General features: G+C 46.4%; 1 protein-coding gene across 1 annotated transcript in view; it reads right to left on the bottom strand.

Annotated features, from left to right (window-relative positions):
- The window catches only part of ncor2 (nuclear receptor corepressor 2), a 446,529-nt gene that overhangs the window by 208,434 nt on the left and 215,439 nt on the right, over positions 1 to 22,656 (bottom strand). Inside the window, exons 13-16 of the mRNA XM_068055641.1 lie at positions 17,369 to 17,462; positions 15,002 to 15,180; positions 14,297 to 14,351; positions 13,914 to 14,012 (exon numbers count right to left, since the gene is read on the bottom strand). Of these exons, the coding sequence (XP_067911742.1) occupies positions 13,914 to 14,012; positions 14,297 to 14,351; positions 15,002 to 15,180; positions 17,369 to 17,462 (427 nt within the window). The remainder of the gene's footprint in view (positions 1 to 13,913; positions 14,013 to 14,296; positions 14,352 to 15,001; positions 15,181 to 17,368; positions 17,463 to 22,656) is intronic.

Below are 22,656 nucleotides of genomic sequence, written 5' to 3'. Positions count from 1 at the left end.
TAACTCGAGGTCTATCTCCACTCATATGAAAAAAGCCAATACAAAAATTCTGAATCTTTCCGATATAATTTCCTGAGATTGAATCACCACATTCAAGCACCTCATTACTCTGACAAACCTCCACCCCCCCATGTCTCACACATTGCCACAGAGACTAGTGGGCATTTATTCACAAATGTTGATCCTAAAGATCTCCACATCTTCTATGTGACAACGTTAAACCCCTCCCACAACAAAACATCCCTCTGCAACATCCAATGCTCCTTAATGGTGCCTGCATTCTCCCTCACTGACCGGGACAAATTAGTCAACTCCACAAAGTGAGGCAGTGTGAGGGAATAAACTTGTGGATGAGATTAGTGACTTCAGGGTCCAAAAAGTGATTGGTCACATTCGTGTCAGCAAATAGGATTCAGGGTGGAAGGTTACATGCGCAGTGGTGGGGGGTGGGGGAGAGGGGAGAAGAGAGAGAGAGAGAGAGAGAGAGAGACAGAGAGGGAATGAATGAAAAAGGGAGTGTGAAACACATCAGGAGTTGGACATGGAGCCGAATCAGAATTATGACCGAGTTACAGCAATTTAATCAGACCTAGCTTGCTTCATAGTTGCGTTGAGATGGTCCCAGCACTCTTGGTCACGCCTGTTGTGTGACACGCTTTTGCACCTGCTCACTGACCCTTCCACCTACAGAACAATGGAAGAGGGAAAGAGAAAGAAAGAACCAGAAAAGTTAGAAAGAGAGTCAGGTATACAGAGACTGAGAGAGAGAGAGAGAGAGACTGAGAGAGAGAGAGAGAGAGACTGAGAGAGAGAGAGAGAGAGACTGAGAGAGAGAGAGAGAGAGACTGAGAGAGAGAGAGAGAGAGACTGAGAGAGAGACTGAGAGAGAGACTGAGAGAGAGACTGAGAGAGAGACTGAGAGAGAGACTGAGAGAGAGACTGAGAGAGAGAGACTGAGAGAGAGAGACTGAGAGAGAGAGACTGAGAGAGAGAGAGAGAGAGAGAGAGAGAGAGAGAGAGAGAGAGAGAGAGGCAGGGGAAGGGAATTAATGAAAAAGACAAGCCAGTCTGATAGATGGATAATATGGCAGAGGATTTTTGTAAATGTTGAACAATGCAATGGGATGATTTCCAAACAGATAGTGAGAGTGAGACCAGGCAGAGGAGGGAAGGAGGAATGAGGATATGACACAGCACAGGACAGCACAAACCACTGTGGGAGTGCTACAGCCTTTTATATTTTGGAGATTAGTTTCTGTGATCTTGGCAGAATTTATCAGTCTGGTTAAGTGTTTCAGACACAATGCAAACCATCAGTTTAACAAATCGGACCAGTGTCAGCACTGTCAAATTTGTCATTCCACATCCACTTTGAACTGGAATTCCCCAATGAAAAAAACCCAAACAAACCTCCACCAAACAATTACTGAGACAACTCATCCAAAACAAAGCACCTTTACTCACCCTTTCAGCTTCTCTGGGAAAACTGCCGAACATTCCCTCTGCTCCCACTTTATATCTCATAAATTTAAACTCCAAATATTAATGCTAGAACTCTCCAAATTAATTTGAAATTAGTTTCAGTCAAAATATTACTAGTGTGGCAGGGGGGTGGGAACCAGAGCAGTAGGACAGCTAGTGAAATAAATGAGGAGGACATGGTAAATAAAGCCAGTAGGACTAAGAGGAAGAGCAGGCAGGGAGATGTTGCTGAGCACAGCGGGACTGGTGGTCTGAAGTGCATTTGTTTCAATGCGAGAAGTATAACAGGTAAGGCAGATGAACTTAGAGCTTGGATTAGTACTTGGAAATATGATGTTGTTGCTATTACAGAGACTTGGTTGAGGGAAGGACAGGATTGGCAGCGAAATGTTCCAGGATTTAGAAACTTCAGGCGGGATAGAGGGGGATGTAAAAGGGGTGGGGGAGTTGCATTACTTGTGAAGGAGAATATCACAGCTGTACTGCGGGAGGACACCTCGGAGGGATCATGCAGCGAGGCAATATGGGTGGAGCTCAGGAATAGGAAGGGTGCAGTCACGATGTTGGGGGTTTTCTACAGGCCTCCCAACAGCCAGCGGGAGGTAGAGGAGCAGATATGTAGACAAATTTTGGAAAGATGTAAAGGTAACAGGGTTGTAGTGGTGGGTGATTTCAACTTCCCCAATATTGGCTGGGACTCACTTAGTGCTAGGGGCTTAGATGGGGCAGAATTTGTAAGGAGCATCTAGGAGGGCTTCTTGAAACAATATGTAGATAGTTCAACCAGGGAAGGGGTCATACTGGACCTGGTATTGGGGAATGAGACCGGCCAGGTGGTCGAAGTTTCAGTAGGGGAGCATTTCGGGAACAGCGACCATAATTCCATAAGTTTTAAGGTACTTGTGGATAAGGATAAGAGTAGTCCTCGGGTGAAGGTGCTAAATTGGAGGAAGGCTAATTATAACAATATTAGGCAGGAGCTGAAGAATTTAGATTGGGGGCGGCTGTTTGCGGGTAAATCAACATCTGACATGTGGGAGTCTTTCAAACGTCAGTTGATTAGAATCCAGGACCGGCTTGTTCCTGTGAGGAAGAAGGATAAGTTTGGCGAGTTTCAGGAACCTTGGATAACGAGGGATATTGTGAGCCTAGTCAAAAAGAAAAAGGAAGCATTCATAAGGGCGAGAAGGCTGGGAACAGACGAAGCCCTTGAGGAATATAAAGAAAGTAGGAAGGAACTTAAGCAAGGAATCAGGAGGGCTAAAAGGGGTCATGAAAAGTCATTGGCAAACAGGATTAAGGAGAATCCCAAGGCTTTTTATACGTATATAAAGAGTAAGAGGGTAACCAGGGAAAGGGTTGGCCCACTGAAGGACAGAGAATGGAATCTATGTGAGGAGCCAGAGGAAATGGGCGAGGTACTAAATGAGTACTTTGCATCAGTATTCACCAAAGAAAAGGACTTGGTGGATGATGAGCCGAGGGAAGGGAGTGCAGATAGTCTCAGTCATCTCATTATCAAAAAGGAGGAGGTGTTGGGTGTCTTGCAAAGCATTAAGGTAGATAAGTCCCCAGGGCCTGATGGGATCTACCCCAGAATACTGAGGGAGGCAAGGGAAGAAATTGCTGGGGCCTTGACAGAAATCTTTGCATCCTCATTGGCTACAGGTGAGGTCCCAGAGGACTGGAGAATAGCCAATGTTGTTCCTTTGTTTAAGAAGGGTAGCAAGGATAATCCAGGAAATTATAGGCCGGTGAGCCTTACGACAGTGGTAGGGAAACTATTAGAGAGGATTCTTCGGGACAGGATTTACTCCCATTTGGAAACAAATGGACTTATTAGCGAAAGGCAGCATGGTTTTGTGAAGGGGAGGTCGTGTCTCACTAACTTGATTGAGTTTTTTGAGGAAGTGACGAAGATGATTGATGAAAGAAGAGCAGTGGATGTTATCTATATGGACTTCAGTAAAGCCTTTGACAAGGTCCCTCATGGCAGACTGGTACAAAAGGTGAAGACACACGGGATCAGAGGTGAGCTGGCAAGATGGATACAGAACTGGCTCGGTCATAGAAGACAGAGGGTAGCAGTGGAAGGGTGCTTTTCTGAATGGAGGGATGTGACTAGTGGTCTTCCGCAGGGATCAGTGCTGGGACCTTTGCTGTTTGTAGTGTATATAAATGATTTGGAGGAAAATGTAGCTGGTCTGATTAGTAAGTTTGCGGACGACACAAAGGTTGGTGGAGTTGTGGATAATGATGAGGATTGTCAGAGGATACAGCAGGATATAGATCGGTTGGAGACTTGGGCAGAGAAATGGCAGATGGAGTTTAATCCGGACAAATGTGAGGTAATGCATTTTGGAAGATCTAATACAGGTGGGAAGGATACAGTAAATGGCAGAACCCTTAGGAGTAATGACAGGCAGAGAGATCTGGGCGTACAGGTCCACAGGTCACTGAAAGTGGCAACGCAGGTGGATAAGGTAGTCAAGAAGACATACGGCATACTTGCCTTCATCGGTCGGGGCATAGAGTATAAAAATTGGCAAGTCATGCTGCAGCTGTACAGAACTTTAGTTAGGCCACACTTAGAATATTGCTTGCAATTCTGGTCGCTACACTACCAGAAGGACGTGGAGGCTTTGGAGAGGGTACAGAAGAGGTTTACCAGGATGTTGCCTGGTCTGGAGGGCATTAGCTATGAGGAGATGTTGGATAAACTCGGATTGTTTTCACTGGAACGACGGAGGTGGAGGGACGACATGATGGAGGTTTACAAAGTTATGAGCGGCATGGACAGAGTCGATAGTCAGAAGCTTTTTCCCAGGGTGGAAGAGTCAGTTACTAGGGGACATAGGTTTAAGGTGAGAGGGGCAAAGTTTAGAGGGGATGTGCGAGGCAAGTTCTTTACACAGAGGGTGGTGAGTGCCTGGAACTTGTTGCCGGGGGAGGTGGTGGAAGCAGGTGCCATAGAGACGTTTAAAAGGCATCTTGACAAATACATGAATAGGATGGGAATAGAGCGATACGGGCCCCGGAAGTGTAGAAGGTTTTAGTTTAGGCAGGCATCAAGATCGGCGCAGGCTTGGAGGGCCGAATGGCCTGTTCCTGTGCTGTACTGTTCTTTGTTCTTTGTACTTGTTCTGAGATGAACTGGTTTAATAACTACCTCTTGCTGTCTAACACTTATAGTTTCATAAAATAATTAAACTGGGAATCATTGTTGATATTTTCTTGATAAGAAATCTTTCATTCACTGGAAACAGTTCCCACCTGAAAACCATTGGCTGGAATTTGGTGCTGCCAATCCAGCAGCTAACTATTTACTGTTCACTTTGCACTTTACAATCTCAGCTTGACCTCACAACCACCTCACTCGACTCCTCCACTGTTGCTAAATTATCAGACTGCTTATTCGACATTGAGTACTGGATGAGTAGAAATTTCCTCCTATTAAATATTGGGAAGACTGAAGCCATTGTTTTCGGTCCCTGCTCCAAACTCCATTCCCTGGCTAACGACTCCATCCCTCGCCCTGGTAACAGCCTGAGATTAAGGCAGTCTGTTTGCAATCTTAGTGTCACATTTGGCCTCGAGATGAGCTTCTGACCTCATATTCACGCCATCCCTTAGGCCGCCTATTCCCACCTCCATAACATTGCCTGACTTCGTCCGTCTCAACTCATCTGCTGCTGAAACCCTCATTCATGCTTTTGTCACCTCAAGAAGTGACTATTTCAACGCACTCCTGGCTGGTCTCCCAGATTCTACTCTCTGTAAACTTCAGGTCATCCAAAACTCTGCTGCCCCTGTCTTAACTCACACCAAGTCCTGTTCACCTATCATCCCTGTGCTCGCTGATTACACTGGCTTCCGATCAAGCAACATCTTTATTTTAAAAGTTCATCCTTGTTTTCAAATCCCTCCAGTGACTCGTCTCTCCCTATCTCTGTAATCTCCTCCAGCCCCCATAACCCTCTGAGATCTCTGCGCTAAAGGCCTGCTACCTGGCCTGAACCAGGCTTTCGGGCTCGGGTCGGACCGGGTTGGACACACAGTATTAATTGGACTTGAAAGGTGGTTTAAAAAGATGAAGATTGGAGCCACGATGTCAGTGATTGTTTGGTCAGGAGTTACACAGAAACCCATGGGGTTGTGCCCAGACAGGTTGTGCCACACTGTACCAGTATCTGCATTGCTTAAAATAAACACAAATAAACATAAATTGCCGGAAGGCTCAGAAAATATCATTATGCATTACCTAGACTCTTGCTTTACAGGTTGAAATACTTGCTGCAGGTTTATCCCGTGTACTGTACAGTATGTGTGTAGAACAGAGTCCTGACAGTGATCATTTTACACCTTCAAATCATTTTATACGATTTATATCATTTACATCATGTTAAAATACCAGCATGGAGACAGCAACCGAACCCCAAAAAACACCAGCATGGAGATAGCAACCGAACCCCAAAAAACACCAGCATGGAGACAGCAACAAACCACCAAAACACCAGCATGGAGACAGCAACCGAACCCCAAAAACACCAGCATGGAGTCAGCAACCGAACCCCAAAAACACCAGCATGGAGACAGCAACAAACCCCAAAAACACCACTATGGAGACAGCAACAAACCCCAAAAACACCAGCATGGAGACAGTAACCGAACCCCAAAAACACCAGCATGGAGACAGCAACCGAACCCCAAAAACACCAGCATGGAGACAGCAACCGAACCCCAAAATCACCAGCATGGAGACAGCAAGCGAACCCCAAAAACACAAGCATGGAGACAGCAACAAACCCCCAAAAACACCAGCATGGAGACAGCAACCGAACCCTAAAAACACCAGCATGGTGACAGCAACAAAGCCCCAAAAACACCAGCATGGAGACAGCAACCGAACCCCAAAAACAGCAGCATGGAGACAGCAACCGAACCCCAAAAACACCAGTATGGAGTAAGCAACAAACCTCAAAAACACCAGCATGGATACAGTAAGAAATCTCAAAAACACCAGCATGGAGACAGCAACAAACACCAAAAACACCATCATGGAGTCAGCAACAAACCCCAAAAACAGCAGCATGGAGACAGCTACCGAACCCCAAAAACACCAGTATGGAGTCAGCAACAAACCTCAAAAACACCAGCATGGAGACAGCAACAAACCCCAAAAACACCAGCATGGAGACAGCAACCGAACCCCAAAAACACCAGCATGGAGTCAGCAACAAACCTCAAAAACATCAGCATGGAGACAGCAACAAACCCCAAAAACACCACTATGGAGACAGCAACAAACCCCAAAAACACCAGCATGGAGACAGCAACCGAACCCCAAAAACACCAGCATGGAGATAGCAACCGAACCCCAAAACACCAGCATGGAGACAGCAACCGAACCCCAAAATCACCAGCATGGAGACAGCAAGCGAACCCCAAAAACACAAGCATGGAGACAGCAACAAACCCCCAAAAACACCAGCATGGAGACAGCAACCGAACCCTAAAAACACCAGCATGGAGGTAGCAACCGAACCGCAAAAAACACCAGCATGGAGATAGCAACTGAACCCCAAAAAACACCAGCATGGAGATAGCAACCGAACCCCAAAAACAACAGCAGGGAGACAGCAACCGAACCCCAAAAACACCAGCATGGTGACAGCAACAAAGCCCCAAAAACACCAGCATGGAGACAGCAACCGAACCCCAAAAACAGCAGCATGGAGACAGCAACTGAACCCCAAAAACACCAGCACGGAGTCAGCAACAAACCTCAAAAACATCAGCATGGAGACAGCAACAAACCCCAAAAACACCACTATGGAGACAGCAACAAACCCCCAAAAACACCAGCATGGAGACAGCAACCGAACCCTAAAAACACCAGCATGGAGGTAGCAACCGAACCGCAAAAAACACCAGCATGGAGATAGCAACCGAACCCCAAAAAACACGAGCATGGAGATAGCAACCGAACCCCAAAAACAACAGCAGGGAGACAGCAACCGAACCCCAAAAACACCAGCATGGTGACAGCAACAAAGCCCCAAAAACACCAGCATGGAGACAGCAACCGAACCCCAAAAACAGCAGCATGGAGACAGCAACTGAACCCCAAAAACACCATCATGGAGTCAGCAACAAACCCCAAAAACAGCAGCATGGAGAGAGCTACCGAACCCCAAAAACACCAGTATGGAGTCAGCAACAAACCTCAAAAACACCAGCATGGAGACAGCAACAAACCCCAAAAACACCAGCATGGAGACAGCTACCGAACCCCAAAAACACCAATATGGAGTCAGCAACAAACCTCAAAAACACCAGTATGGAGTCAGCAACAAACCTCAAAAACACCAGCATGGAGACAGCAACAAACCCCAAAAACACCAGCATGGAGACAGCTACCGAACCCCAAAAACACCAGTATGGAGTCAGCAACAAACCTCAAAAACACCAGCATGGAGGCAGCAACAAACCTCAAAAACACCAGCATGGAGACAGCAACAAACCCCAAAAACACCAGCATGGAGACAGCAACCGAACCCCAAAAACACCAGCATGGAGATAGCAACCGAACCCCAAAACACCAGCATGGAGACAGCAAGCGAACCCCAAAAACACAAGCATGGAGACAGCAACAAACCCCCAAAAACACCAGCATGGAGACAGCAACCGAACCCTAAAAACACCAGCATGGAGATAGCAACCGAACCCCAAAATCACCAGCATGGAGACAGCAAGCGAACCCCAAAAACACAAGCATGGAGACAGCAACAAACCCCCAAAAACACCAGCATGGAGACAGCAACCGAACCCTAAAAACACCAGCATGGAGATAGCAACCGAACCCCAAAATCACCAGCATGGAGACAGCAAGCGAACCCCAAAAACACAAGCATGGAGACAGCAACAAACCCCCAAAAACACCAGCATGGAGACAGCAACCGAACCCTAAAAACACCAGCATGGAGATAGCAACCGAACCCCAAAATCACCAGCATGGAGACAGCAAGCGAACCCCAAAAACACAAGCATGGAGACAGCAACAAACCCCCAAAAACACCAGCATGGAGATAGCAACCGAACCGCAAAAAACACCAGCATGGAGATAGCAACCGAACCCCAAAAAACACCAGCATGGAGATAGCAACCGAACCCCAAAAACAACAGCAGGGAGACAGCAACCGAACCCCAAAAACACCAGCATGGAGACAGCAACAAACCCCAAAAACACCACTATGGAGACAGCAACAAACCCCAAAAACACCAGCATGGAGACAGTAACCGAACCCCAAAAACACCAGCATGGAGACAGCAACCGAACCCCAAAAACACCAGCATGGAGACAGCAACCGAACCCCAAAAACACCAGCATGGAGACAGCAACCGAACCCCAAAAAACACCAGCATGGAGATAGCAACCGAACCCCAAAAAACACCAGCATGGAGACAGCAACAAACCCCAAAAACACCAGCATGGAGTCAGCAACAAACCCCAAAAACACCAGCATGGAGACAGCAACAAACCCCAAAAACACCAGCATGGAGACAGCAACAAACCCCAAAAACACCAGCATGGAGACAGCAACAAACCCCAAAAACACCAGCATGGAGACAGCAACCGAACCCCAAAAACACCAGCATGGAGACAGCAACTGAACCCCAAAATCACCAGCATGGAGACAGCAAGCGAACCCCAAAAACACAAGCATGGAGACAGCAACAAACCCCCAAAAACACCAGCATGGAGACAGCAACCGAACCCTAAAAACACCAGCATGGTGACAGCAACAAAGCCCCAAAAACACCAGCATGGAGACAGCAACCGGACCCCAAAAACAGCAGCATGGAGACAGCAACCGAACCCCAAAAACACCAGTATGGAGACAGCAACAAACCTCAAAAACAGCAGCATGGAGACAGCTACCGAACCCCAAAAACACCAGTATGGAGTCAGCAACAAACCTCAAAAACACCAGCATGGAGACAGCAACAAACACCAAAAACACCATCATGGAGTCAGCAACAAACCCCAAAAACAGCAGCATGGAGACAGCTACCGAACCCCAAAAACACCAGTATGGAGTCAGCAACAAACCTCAAAAACACCAGCATGGAGACAGCAACCGAACCCCAAAAACACCAGCATGGAGTCAGCAACAAACCTCAAAAACATCAGCATGGAGACAGCAACAAACCCCAAAAACACCACTATGGAGACAGCAACAAACCCCAAAAACACCAGCATGGAGACAGCAACCGAACCCCAAAAACACCAGCATGGAGATAGCAACCGAACCCCAAAACACCAGCATGGAGACAGCAACCGAACCCCAAAACACCAGCATGGAGACAGCAACCGAACCCCAAAATCACCAGCATGGAGACAGCAACCGAACCCTAAAAACACCAGCATGGAGACAGCAACAAACCCCCAAAAACACCAGCATGGAGACAGCAACCGAACCCTAAAAACACCAGCATGGAGATAGCAACCGAACCGCAAAAAACACCAGCATGGAGATAGCAACCGAACCCCAAAAACACCAGCATGGAGTCAGCAACAAACCTCAATAACATCAGCATGGAGACAGCAACCGAACCCCAAAAACACCAGCATGGAGTCAGCAACAAACCTCAAAAACACCAGCATGGAGATAGCAACCGAACCGCAAAAAACACCAGCATGGAGATAGCAACCGAACCCCAAAAACACCAGCATGGAGTCAGCAACAAACCCCAAAATCACCAGCATGGAGACAGCAACCGAACCCCAAAAACACCAGCATGGAGTCAGCAACAAACCTCAAAAACATCAGCATGGAGGCAGCAACAAACCCCAAAAACACCAGCATGGAGACAGCAACCGAACCCCAAAAACACCAGCATGGAGATAGCAACCGAACCCCAAAACACCAGCATGGAGATAGCAACCGAACCCCAAAACACCAGCATGGAGACAGCAACCGAACCCCAAAATCACCAGCATGGAGACAGCAAGCGAACCCCAAAAACACAAGCATGGAGACAGCAACAAACCCCCAAAAACACCAGCATGGAGACAGCAACCGAACCCTAAAAACACCAGCATGGAGATAGCAACCGAACCCCAAAAAACACCAGCATGGAGATAGCAACCGAACCCCAAAAAACACCAGCATGGAGATAGCAACCGAACCCCAAAAACACCAGCATGGAGACAGCAACAAACCCCAAAAACACCAGCATGGAGACAGCAACAAACCCCAAAAACACCAGCATGGAGACAGCAACAAACCCCAAAAACACCAGCATGGAGACAGCAACCGAACCCCAAAAACACCAGCATGGAGACAGCAACCGAACCCCAAAATCACCAGCATGGAGACAGCAAGCGAACCCCAAAAACACAAGCATGGAGACAGCAACAAACCCCCAAAAACACAAGCATGGAGACAGCAACCGAACCCTAAAAACACCAGCATGGTGACAGCAACAAAGCCCCAAAAACACCAGCATGGAGACAGCAACCGAACACCAAAAACACCAGCATGGAGACAGCAACCGAACCCCAAAAACAGCAGCATGGAGACAGCAACCGAACCCCAAAAACACCAGTATGGAGTAAGCAACAAACCTCAAAAACACCAGCATGGATACAGTAAGAAATCTCAAAAACACCAGCATGGAGACAGCAACAAACACCAAAAACACCATCATGGAGTCAGCAACAAACCCCAAAAACAGCAGCATGGAGACAGCTACCGAACCCCAAAAACACCAATATGGAGTCAGCAACAAACCTCAAAAACACCAGCATGGAGACAGCAACAAACCCCAAAAACACCAGCATGGAGACAGCTACCGAACCCCAAAAACACCAACATGGAGTCAGCAACAAACCTCAAAAACACCAGCATGGAGACAGCAACAAACCCCAAAAACACCAGCATGGAGACAGCAACCGAACCCCAAAAACACCAGCATGGAGATAGCAACCGAACCGCAAAAAACACCAGCATGGAGATAGCAACCGAACCCCAAAAAACACCAGCATGGAGATAGCAACCGAACCCCAAAACACCAGCATGGAGATAGCAACCGAACCCCAAAAAACACCAGCATGGAGATAGCAACCGAACCCCAAAAAACACCAGCATGGAGACAGCAACAAACCCCAAAAACACCAGCATGGAGACAGCAACAAACCCCAAAAACACCAGCATGGAGACAGCAACAAACCCCAAAAACACCAGCATGGAGACAGCAACAAACCCTAAAAACACCAGCATGGAGACAGCAACAAACCCCAAAAACACCAGCATGGAGACAGCAACAAACCTCAAAAACACCAGCATGGAGACAGCAACAAACCCCAAAAACACCAGCATGGAGACAGCAACAAACCCCAAAAACACCAGCATGGAGACAGCAACAAACCCTAAAAACACCAGCATGGAGACAGCAACAAACCCCAAAAACACCAGCATGGAGACAGCAACAAACCTCAAAAACACCAGCATGGAGACAGCAACAAACCCCAAAAACACCAGCACGGAGACAGCAACAAACCCCCATCTATTCTCCCAAAGAAGAGGGACTCTCTTAGTCTGCATCACCCCATCAATAACGGGTTCATGGCGAGCAACGGATTTCCTCTCAGGTCACCTCTCATTTTCCCCTTGCCCTCCCTCCCTCTACTCTCCCCCTTGCACCCCTCCCTCCCCCTCCACATGCCAAGGAGTGGGGTTTGAACCCACAACCTGCTGTCTCCGAGGGGAGAGTTTTGCTATTGAACTTTATTTACAGGTGGATATTTTAACTTCCGTGCACTAACAGGGTCTGATTGGAAAAATTTCAACTAGTAATGGTCAATATTCTAACAAACGCTCTAATTCAAATGTTCTAATTCTAAAAAAAATTCAAACGCTCTTGATATCTCTGTTATCTCTGTCAAATTTGAACATATTTTTATAAATTGAACACAATAAACAAAAAGTCTTGGTCACTAGAGACTCAGTCCCAGCCTTGGGAAATCATTAACCAAAACCCATGCTGCCTCTTGTTAACTGAGCTTGGTGATAAGAGATTTGTTTGGGAAGTTAGTGCAAGAACCAGACACTTACAGATAAAGGATAATGTACTGCCGAGGGACAAGGCCAGAATGTACGTAATTACACCTGATTTTTGAGACAGGCAAAAGTCCGTAATCTAATGGGTAGCCTACTCAGACAGGAGAGATCAGCTGAGTCTGCAAACCAGGCTATTTTCCTGATTTATCATTTAATGCAGTCTGAAGATGATCATGTTATAGCAACTATAGTGAGAAAAAAGACAAAAAAAAAGACAAAAGCGCAAAGGGAGAGCCAACTGTGCAACAGCCCCGACAAACAAATTTCTCTGCAGCACCTGTGGCAGAGCCTGTCACTCTAGAATTGGCCTTTATAACCACTCCAGGTGCTGCTCCACAAACCACTGACCACCTCTAGACGCTTACCCATTGTCTCTCGAGACAAGGAGGCCAAAGAAGAGTGAGTCAATATATATTAAAAAATATACTAATGCTTATTGTTCATAAAACACTCAGGGCCCTGAATCACAAACGCTATTGTGGAAAGTCTAAACAATCTTATGTTGCAACTGTAACTATAGAAAGAAATGAGCTGACAGGTTTAAGAGAGATGAACAGCTGGAGAGAAACGAAATAAATTGGTGACAAGTGGAATGTCAGTGCCTGGTGTAACCCACAGGTGGCAGTGCTGCACCATCTCAGTGAAAATTCCCAATGATTCCAGATTCCAAATTCCTAACAGCCGAATATTTCACTTAATCAATACACATGATCCCAGAATCAATACTTAATCAATATTTGGTCAATACTCATGATCCAATACACCTCTCAGAAATAATGAAAGAGAAGCATGCTGGAAATGAGTCTCGATTACACTTTCACTCCTGGAGTGACTCTGGATAACACGCTCACTCCTGGAGTGACTGTAGATAACGCCCTCACTCCTGGAGTGACTCTGGATAACACGCTCACTCCTGGAGTGACTGTAGATAACACCCTCACTCCTGGAGTGACTGTAGATAACACCCTCACTCCTGGAGTGACTCTGGATAACACCCTCACTCCTGGAGTGACTCTGGATAACACCCTCACTCCTGGAGTGACTGTAGATAACACCCTCACTCCTGGAGTGACTCTGGATAACACGCTCACTCCTGGAGTGACTGTAGATAACACCCTCACTCCTGGAGTGACTGTAGATAACACCCTCACTCCTGGAGTGACTCTGGATAACACGCTCACTCCTGGAGTGACTGTAGATAACACCCTCACTCCTGGAGTGACTGTAGATAACACCCTCACTCCTGGAGTGACTGTAGATAACACCCTCACTTCTGGAGTCACTTTGGTTTACACTCCCACTCACCTGGTTCCGGCCTCTGCGTCGATAATTCCGTCTTAACTGTGCTTTATAGTTTTCACTCTTTTTAGACAGGTAATAGTAAAGGACACAGTCGGCAACCTTCTGCAAATAGAATAAAAATATTTGCAGTTTGTCTGTAATAGGTTCATAAACAAAGAGTATTGTACTACACTTCATAGCACTATGTCAGAATGCTGTAACCTCACTCTGCACCAACTGATCGCAGTTACGTTGTAACCTCACATTCTGTTTTGCTAAATTCATGCCCATTTACAGCCCATGGAAATTGGAGGCCTCAGCCTTGTTTACCAGATTTAACATTTTTCCAATCATTCTGACAAATGTGATTAAATAACATTCGATTAAATTACAAAATCCCGACTCACCTTCCTCTCTAGAAACGTTGTCAAGTGGCCGAAATTCTTTGGGTGCTGAATGAACCTGGAGAATGAAAGTAATTGGAATTGGAACTGACAGCAGTGATGGTAGATCACAGTCTGAATCCCTTGTCAATGCTGATCAAACCCCAAACCTTCTCCATTGTATACTTCAGTCACAAAACTCTATCGATCCTCAGCCACTCCACCTCTCCATCACATGGAACTATTGTCAGAGCATGAAGTTAGTGGGTAACAAGTCTTAATGTGAAGTGTTTATAGGCCTATTCTCTTTGGCTCTGAAAAATGGTTCTAGAATATTCCGGGTCTCAGTGCTAAGTGGAGCTGTTGCCATTGCGCTGAGCATCTTTAGATAGTTTGCATCTGTATAACATGTGGTGATCAGTGTCTCGTCTCACTGTAATATATGTGAATCCTCCATGTGTAAACCAGCCCTGATAAGTGACAGGTAATAATTCTCAGCCATACATTTGTTACACTGAATCAGCAATTTTTTTTAAAGTTGTAACAGGAGGAGAATAAAGAAGTTATATTAATTATTCTGATGGGAGTTCCTCTATCCCCTGTCCCAGTTTGCAGTGTCCTGGGCCAGCCTAGGTAAACAAGTAGCTTTAAACTGTCACAAATCTAAGTTATAAAACATTCAAATCTGTGGTTTGCTCACTCAGGGGTCTGGGAGATTGCTGAACTTACCTTTCTCTGAAAATCTCTTTTTCCTGCTCTCCCCAGTGGTTCATGAGCTGCTGTTCCTTGTATACCTTCATGGGGTCTTCCATTAAACCATTCATGTTGATAAACTTGATGCGCTGTTGATCTGCATCAAACAGCATTGGTGGGACGACAGCAAATTGTCGCATCTGCTTCTCAGTGTTCTGCAGGGAAAAGGACACAGCAGCTTCATGTTTAATGCCCTTCCCACGAGAGAGGCACACATGCACAAACAGGTGAGGTTTGGATTTGATAGTAGCATGTCAGGCTGCTTGGACAATGGTGCGCAATGCACATAGAGTCAGAGTTATAAAGCACAGAAACAGGCCCTTCGGCCCATCGTGTCCGTGCCTGCCATCAAGCATCTATCTACTTTAATCCCATTTTCCAGCACTAGGCCCGTAGCCTTGTATACTATGGCGTTTCGTGCTCATCTAAATACTTCTTAAATGTTGTGAGGGTTCCTGCCTCTACCACCCCTTCAGGCAGTGTGTTCCAGATTCCAACCACCCTCTGAGTGAAAACAATTTTCCTCAAATCCCCTCTAAACCTCCTGCCCCTTACCCTAAATCTATGCCCCCTGGCTATTGACCCCTTCGCTAAGGGAAAAAGTTTCTTCCTATCTATCCTATCAATGCCCCGCATAATTTTGTATACCTCAATCAGGTCTCCCCTCAGCCTTCTCTGTTTTAAGGAAAACAACCCTAGCCTTTCCAGTCTCTCTTCATAGCTGAAATGCTCCAGCCCAGGCAACATCCTGGTGAATCTCCTCTGCACCCTCCCCAGTGCAATCACATCCTTCTGTTAGTATTGTGACCAGAACTGTACACAGTACTCCAGCTGTGGCCTAACTAGTGTTTTATACAGCTCCATCATAACCTCCCTGCTCTTATATTCTGTGCCTTGACTAACAAAGACAAGTATCCCATATACCTTCCTAACCACCTTATCTATCTGTGCTGCTGCCTTCAGTGATCTATGGACAAGTACACCAAGGTCCCTCTGACCCTCTGTACTTCCTAGGGTCCTACCATCCATTGTATATTCCCTTGCCTTGTTAGTCCTCCCAAAATGCATCACCTCACACCGGATTAAACTCCATTTGCCACTGCTCTGCCCATTTTACCAGCCCATCTATATTGTCCTGTAATCTAAGGCTTTCCTCCTCACTATTTACGACACCACCCATTTTCGTGTCATCTGCGAACTTACTGATCATACCTCCTGTATTCACGTCTAAATCATTAATGTACCCGACAAACAGCAAGTGTCCCAGCACCGATCCCTGTGGTATACCACTGGTCACAGGCTTCCATTTGCAAAAACAACCCTTGACCATCACCCTCTGCCTCCTGCCACTAAGACAATTTTGGATCCAATTTGCCAAATTGCCCTGGATCCCATGGGCTCTCACCTTCTTAACCAATCTCCCATGCGGGACCTTATCAAAAGCCTTACTGAAGTCCATGTAGACACAGCACTGTCACTGAATACACACTGGCCTAAAAATTGCTTGTGGGCTGTTTCCAGGTGTAGGGGTCACTGTTTGTGACCTGCCCACGCCCATTTCCGTTGAGGTGGAACACATGCCAAATTGGTGCTGCCTCATTTACCTGATTGTAGTGTTGGTCTGCGTGCAGCTGTGCTGCCTAAGTGCTCAGCAATGGGCCCAGCAGCGCGTGCTGATCTGACATGATGCAGCCAGCCTGCTCCTGTTTAAGAGGAGCTGCACTCATTGGGAGGAAGCTGCTGGCACTGACACTGGCTGCAAGTAGAAGCAGTATAAATGGTGCAGAGAATGGATGGACAGAGCAAAGAAAGCAGGGTCTGGGAGTTTTGCTGAGGGATGTGAAGATTTGTACCAAAGATTTCCAACTTTTCCCTGTCGAATTCAGAGGGGGGCATTAGTCTGTCAGAGTTCTCAGTTCTGGGAGATCAACAGCAAAGTTTTCTTTACTTTTAGAATGAACTCTCAAAGTAAAAAGTAAAACACTGCAGTGACGCCTCAAACCCATTCCCCCAAATTCTCCCAAAATCTGACGACATCGAACGAACCACTTGTGTCCGAGCCGTAATTTTTTTCCTGGATTCCTCACAGCAATGCCCTGGAGATTAATCCTCCATTTCAGGGGAGCGAGGAGTGTTTATAACCTGCAGCATGTCCCCCCAAGACAGCATTGTTCAGATGGGTTTCCTGGCCTTTTCTTGGCTCACGATAGGTTCACTGAGCACCCAGCTGTAAATCCTACACTCCCCAGGCTTCCACACCCCGTGGGCAATAAGACAATCAGTGTCAAATCCTGGCAGATAGCACAGCTGAAAAGTTGTCCTGCATGTAGAGGGAAAGCTCACCTCTCGTTCTGAAAGTCCATCGATAAGCTCTGATATTTCGTGCTCGCTTCGAGCTACAGCTGCTGAGAGGGAGCAGCCTCTCTGTCCCACCCTACTGAGAAAGCACATGCAACAGTCATTAAACTTCATCCCAGTGCATTCATTTCACTGCTGACTGCAGCATTAACTCCCACTGAACCTGAAACACAATCACCTGCTCGTAATCCTCTTTACTGCAGGAGCTGCCTTCATCCTTCATTCAAACAATAGTAATTTAGGACAAGAAGCATGAACAGTCCACAGCCGTGTACACTGGGACTGTTCACCACAGCCGTGTACACTGGGACTGTTCACCACAGCCGTGTACACTGGGACTGTTCACCACAGCCGTGTACACCGGGACCCTTCACCACAGCTGTGTACACCGGGACCCTTCACCACAGCCGTGTACACCGGGACCCTTCACCACAGCCGTGTACACCGGGACCCTTCACCACAGCCGTGGACACCGGGACCCTTCACCACAGCCGTGGACACTGGGACTGTTCATCACAGCCGTGCACACTGGGACTGTTCACCACAGCCGTGCACACCGGGACCCTTCACCACAGCCGTGCACACCGGGACCCTTCACCACAGCCGTGTACACCGGGAACCTTCACCACAGCCGTGTAGACTGGGAACCTTCACCACAGCCGTGTACACTGGGACTGTTCATCACAGCCGTGTACACTGGGACTGTTCACCACAGCCGTGTACACTGGGACTGTTCATCACAGCCGTGTACACTGGGACTGTTCATCACAGCCGTGTACACTGGGACTGTTCATCACAGCCATGTACACTGGGACTGTTCATCACAGCCGTGTACATTGAGATAGAAACACAGAAAAATAGGAGCAGGAGTAGGCCATTTGGCCCTTCGAGCCTGCTCCGCCATTCAATAAGATCATGACTGATCATCCAAACTCAGTAACCTGTTCCCGCTTTCTCCCCGTATCCTTTGATCCCATTAGCCCTAAGAACTATATCTAACTCTTTCTTGAATATATTTAATGATTTGGCCTCAACTGCTTTCCGTGGTAGAGAATTCCACAGGTTCACCACTCTCTGGGTGAAGAAATCTCTCCTCATCTCAGTCCTAAATGGCTTACCCCTTATCCTTAGACTGTGACCCCTGGTCCTGGACTCCCCTGCCATTAGGAACATCCTTCCTGCATTTAGTCTGTCCAGACCTGTTAGAATTTTGAAGGTTTCTATGAGATCCCCTCACATTCTTCTAAACTCCAGCAAATACAATCCTAATCGACCCAATCTCTCTTCATACGTCAGTCCTGCCATTCCAGGAATCAGTCTGGTGAACCTTCGCTGCACTCCCTCCATAGCAAGAACATCCTTCCTCAGATAAGGAGACCAAAACTGCACACAATATTCCAGATGTCTCACCAAGGCCTTGTATATTTGCAGCAAGACATCCTAGCTCCTGGACTTGAATCCTCTCGCTATGAAGGCCAACATACCATTTGCCTTTTTAACTGCCTGCTGCACCTGCATGCTTACTTTCAGCGACCGGTGCACAAGGACACCCAGGTCTCACTGCACCTCCCGCTTTCCCAATCTATCACCGTTCAGATAATAATCTGCCTTTCTGTTTTTGCCACCAAAGTGGATAACCTCACATTTATCCACATTATACTGCATCTGCCATGTATTTGCCCATTCACTCAACCTGTCCAAATCACACTGGAGCTTCTCTGCATCCTCCTCACAGCTCACACTCCCACCCAGCTTTGTGTCGTCTGCAAACTTGGATATATTACATTTAATTCCCTCATCTGTATCATTAATATATATTGTGAATAGCTGGGGTCCTAGCATTGATCCCTGCGGTACCCCACTAGTCACTGCCTGCCACTCGGAAAAAGACCCATTTATTCCTACTCTGTGTTTCCTGTCTGCCAACCAGTTCTCTATCCATGTCAGTACCTTACCCCCAATCCCATATGCTTTAATTTTGCATGCTAATCTCTTATGTGGGACCTTATCGAAAGCTTTCTGAAAATCCAAATACACCACATCCACTGGTTCTCCCTTATCTATTCTACTAGCTACATCCTCAAAAATTCCAGTAGATTCGCCTTTTGTAAATCCATGTTGACTTTGTCCGATCCTGTCATTGTTTTCCAAGTTCTCTGCTATTACATCTTTTACAATGGACTCCAGCATTTTCCCCACTACTGATGTCAGGCTAACCGGTCTATAATTCCCTGTTTTCTCTCTACCTCCTTTTTTTAAATAGTGGTGTTACATTTGCTACCCTCCAATCCATTGGAACTGCTCCAGAGTTGATAGAATTTTGAAAAATGACCAGCAATGCATCTACTATTTCTAGGGCCACTTCTTTAAGTACTCTGGGATGTAGATTATCAGGCCCTGGGGATTTATCAGTTTTCAATCCCATCAATTTCCCTCACACCATTTCTCTACTAATACTGATTTCCTACAGTTCCTCCTTCTCACTAGATCCTATGTTCCCCAACATTTCTGGGAGGTAATTTGTGTCCTCCTTTGTGAGGACAGAATCAAAGTATGTATTTAATTGGTCTGCCATTTCTTTGTTCCCCATTATAAATTCCCCCGTTTCTGACTGTAAGGGACCCACATTTGTCTTCACTAATCTTTTTCTCTTCACATATCTATGGAAGCTTTTACAGTCAGTTTTTATGTTCTCTGCAAGCTTACTCTTATACTCTATTTTCCCCTTCTTAATCAATCCCTTTGTCCTCCTTTGCTGAATTCTAAACTGCTCCCAATCCTCAGGTATGCTGCTTGTTCTGGCCATTTTATATTCCTCCTCCTTGGATCTAATACTATCCCTAATTTCTTTTGTAAGCCACAGTTGAGCCACCCTTCCTGTTTTATTTTTGCGCCAGACAGGAATGAACAATTGTTGTAATTCATCCATGCGCCCTATAAATGCTAGCCATTGCCTATCCACTGTCAACCCTTTAAGTAATGTTCCCCAATCTATCATAGCCAACTCGCACCTCATACCTTCATAGTTTCCTTTATTTAGATTCATGACCCTAGTCTCAGAATCAACTCTCTCACTCTCCATCTTAATGAAGAATTCTATCATGTTATGGTCGCTCTTCCCCAAGGGACCCCGCACAAGAAGATTGTTAACTAATCCTTTCTCATTACACAATACCCAGTCTAGGATGGCCTGTACTCTAGCTGGTTCCTCACCATATTGGTCCAAAAAACTATCATGTACACACTCCAGGAATGCCTCCTCGACAGTATTATTGCTAATTTGATTTGCCCAATCTATATGTAGATTAAAATCACCCGTAATTACAGTTTTACCCCTTATTGCATGCATCACTAATTTCCTGTTTAATGCCATCCTCTACATCACCACTGCTGTTTGGGGGTCTATATACAACCCCCACCAATGTTTTCTGCCCCTTGGTGTTTCTTAGCTCCACCCATACAGATTAGAACATAGAACAGTACAGCACAGTACAGGCCCTACAGCCCACGATGTTGTGCCAAACCTTTAACCTACTCTAAGATCAAACTAACTACCTACCCTTCATTCTACTATCATCCATGTACCTATCCAAGAGTCGCTTAAATGCCCCTAATGTATCTGCTTCTACTACCACCGCTGGCAGTGCATTCCACGCACCCACCACTCTCTGTGTAAAGAACCTACCTCTGACATCTCCCCGAAACCTTCCTCCAATCACCTTAAAATTATGCCCCCTGGTGATAGCCCTTTCCACCCTGGGAAAAAGTCTCTGACTGTCCACTCTATCTATGCCTCTCATCATCTTGTACCCCTCTATCAAGTCACCTCTCATCCTTCTTCGCTCCAATGAGAAAAGCCCTAGCTCCCTCAATCTTTCTTCATAGAACATGCCCTCCAGTCCAGGCAGCATCCTGGTAAATCTCCTCTGCACCCTCTCTAAAGCTTCCACATCCTTCCTATAATGAGGCGACCAGAACTGAACACAATATTCCAAGTGTGGTCTAACCAGGGCTTTATAGAGCTGCAGCATAACCTCGCGGCTCTTAAACTCAATCCCCCTGTTAATGAAAGCCAACACACCATACGCCTTCTTAACAACCCTAACAACTTGGGTGGCAACTTTGAGCGATCTATGGACATGGACCCCAAGATCCCTCTGTTCCTCCACACTACCAAGAATCCTGTCTTTAAGCTTGTATTCTGCATTCAAATTCGACCTTCCAAAATGAATCACTTCACACTTTTCCAGGTTGAACTCCATCTGCCACTTCTCAGCCCAGCTCTGCATCCTGTCAATGTCCCGTTGCAACCTACAACAACCTTCCACACTATCCACAACTCCAGCAACCTTCGTGTCATCGGCAAACTTGCTAACCCAGCCTTCCACTTCCTCATCCAAGTCATTTATAAAGATCACAAAGAGCAGAGGTCCCAGAACAGATCCTTGTGGAACACCACTGGTCACCGAACTCCATGCTGAATACTTTCCATCTACTACCACCCTGTGACTTCTATGGGCCAGCTAATTTTGTATCCAGACAGCCAACTTTCCCTGTATCCCATGCCTCCTCACTTTCTGAATGAGCCTACCATGGGGAACCTTATCAAACGCCTTGCTAAAATCCATATACACCACATGCACTGCTCTTCCTTCATCAATGATTCCACATCAGGATTCTCTGAGCTAATATCCTTCCTCACTATTGTATTGATTTCCTCTTTTACTAACAATGCTACTCCACCTCCTTTCCCTTTTTGCCTGTCCTTCCTAAATATTGAATACCCCTGGATGTTCAGTTCCCATCCTTGGTCACCCTGCAGCCATGTCTCCATAATCGCAACTATATCGTATCCATTTACATCTATTTGCGCGGTTAATTTGCCTACCTTATTGTGAATACTCTGCGCATTGAGACACAATGCCTTTAAGCTTGTCTTTTTAACATTCTTAGTCATCTTAGCATTATTTCGCACTATGGCCCTATTTGTTTCTTGCCCTTGATTTCTGTGCCTTCCACTTTTGCCTTTTTGTTTCCTGTCTTTCTTTTCTATCCTTGTTTCCTCCTCCTCAGTCTCCCCGCTCAGGTTCCCATCCCCCTGCCATTCTAGTTTAAATCCTCCCCAACAGCACTAGCAAACGCCCTGCGAGGATATCGGTTCTGGTCCTGCCTGGGTGTAACCCGTCTCGCTTGTGCAGGTGCTACCTTCCCCACAACCAGTTCAGATGTCCCAGGAATCTAATCCCTCCCTCCCGCACCATTTCTCCAGCCAC

This window comes from Heterodontus francisci, chromosome 23, assembly GCF_036365525.1.
Source record: "Heterodontus francisci isolate sHetFra1 chromosome 23, sHetFra1.hap1, whole genome shotgun sequence".
In the NCBI taxonomy this organism is placed as follows: Eukaryota; Metazoa; Chordata; class Chondrichthyes; order Heterodontiformes; family Heterodontidae; genus Heterodontus; species Heterodontus francisci.
This window is presented reverse-complemented; position numbering and strand designations above follow the sequence as displayed.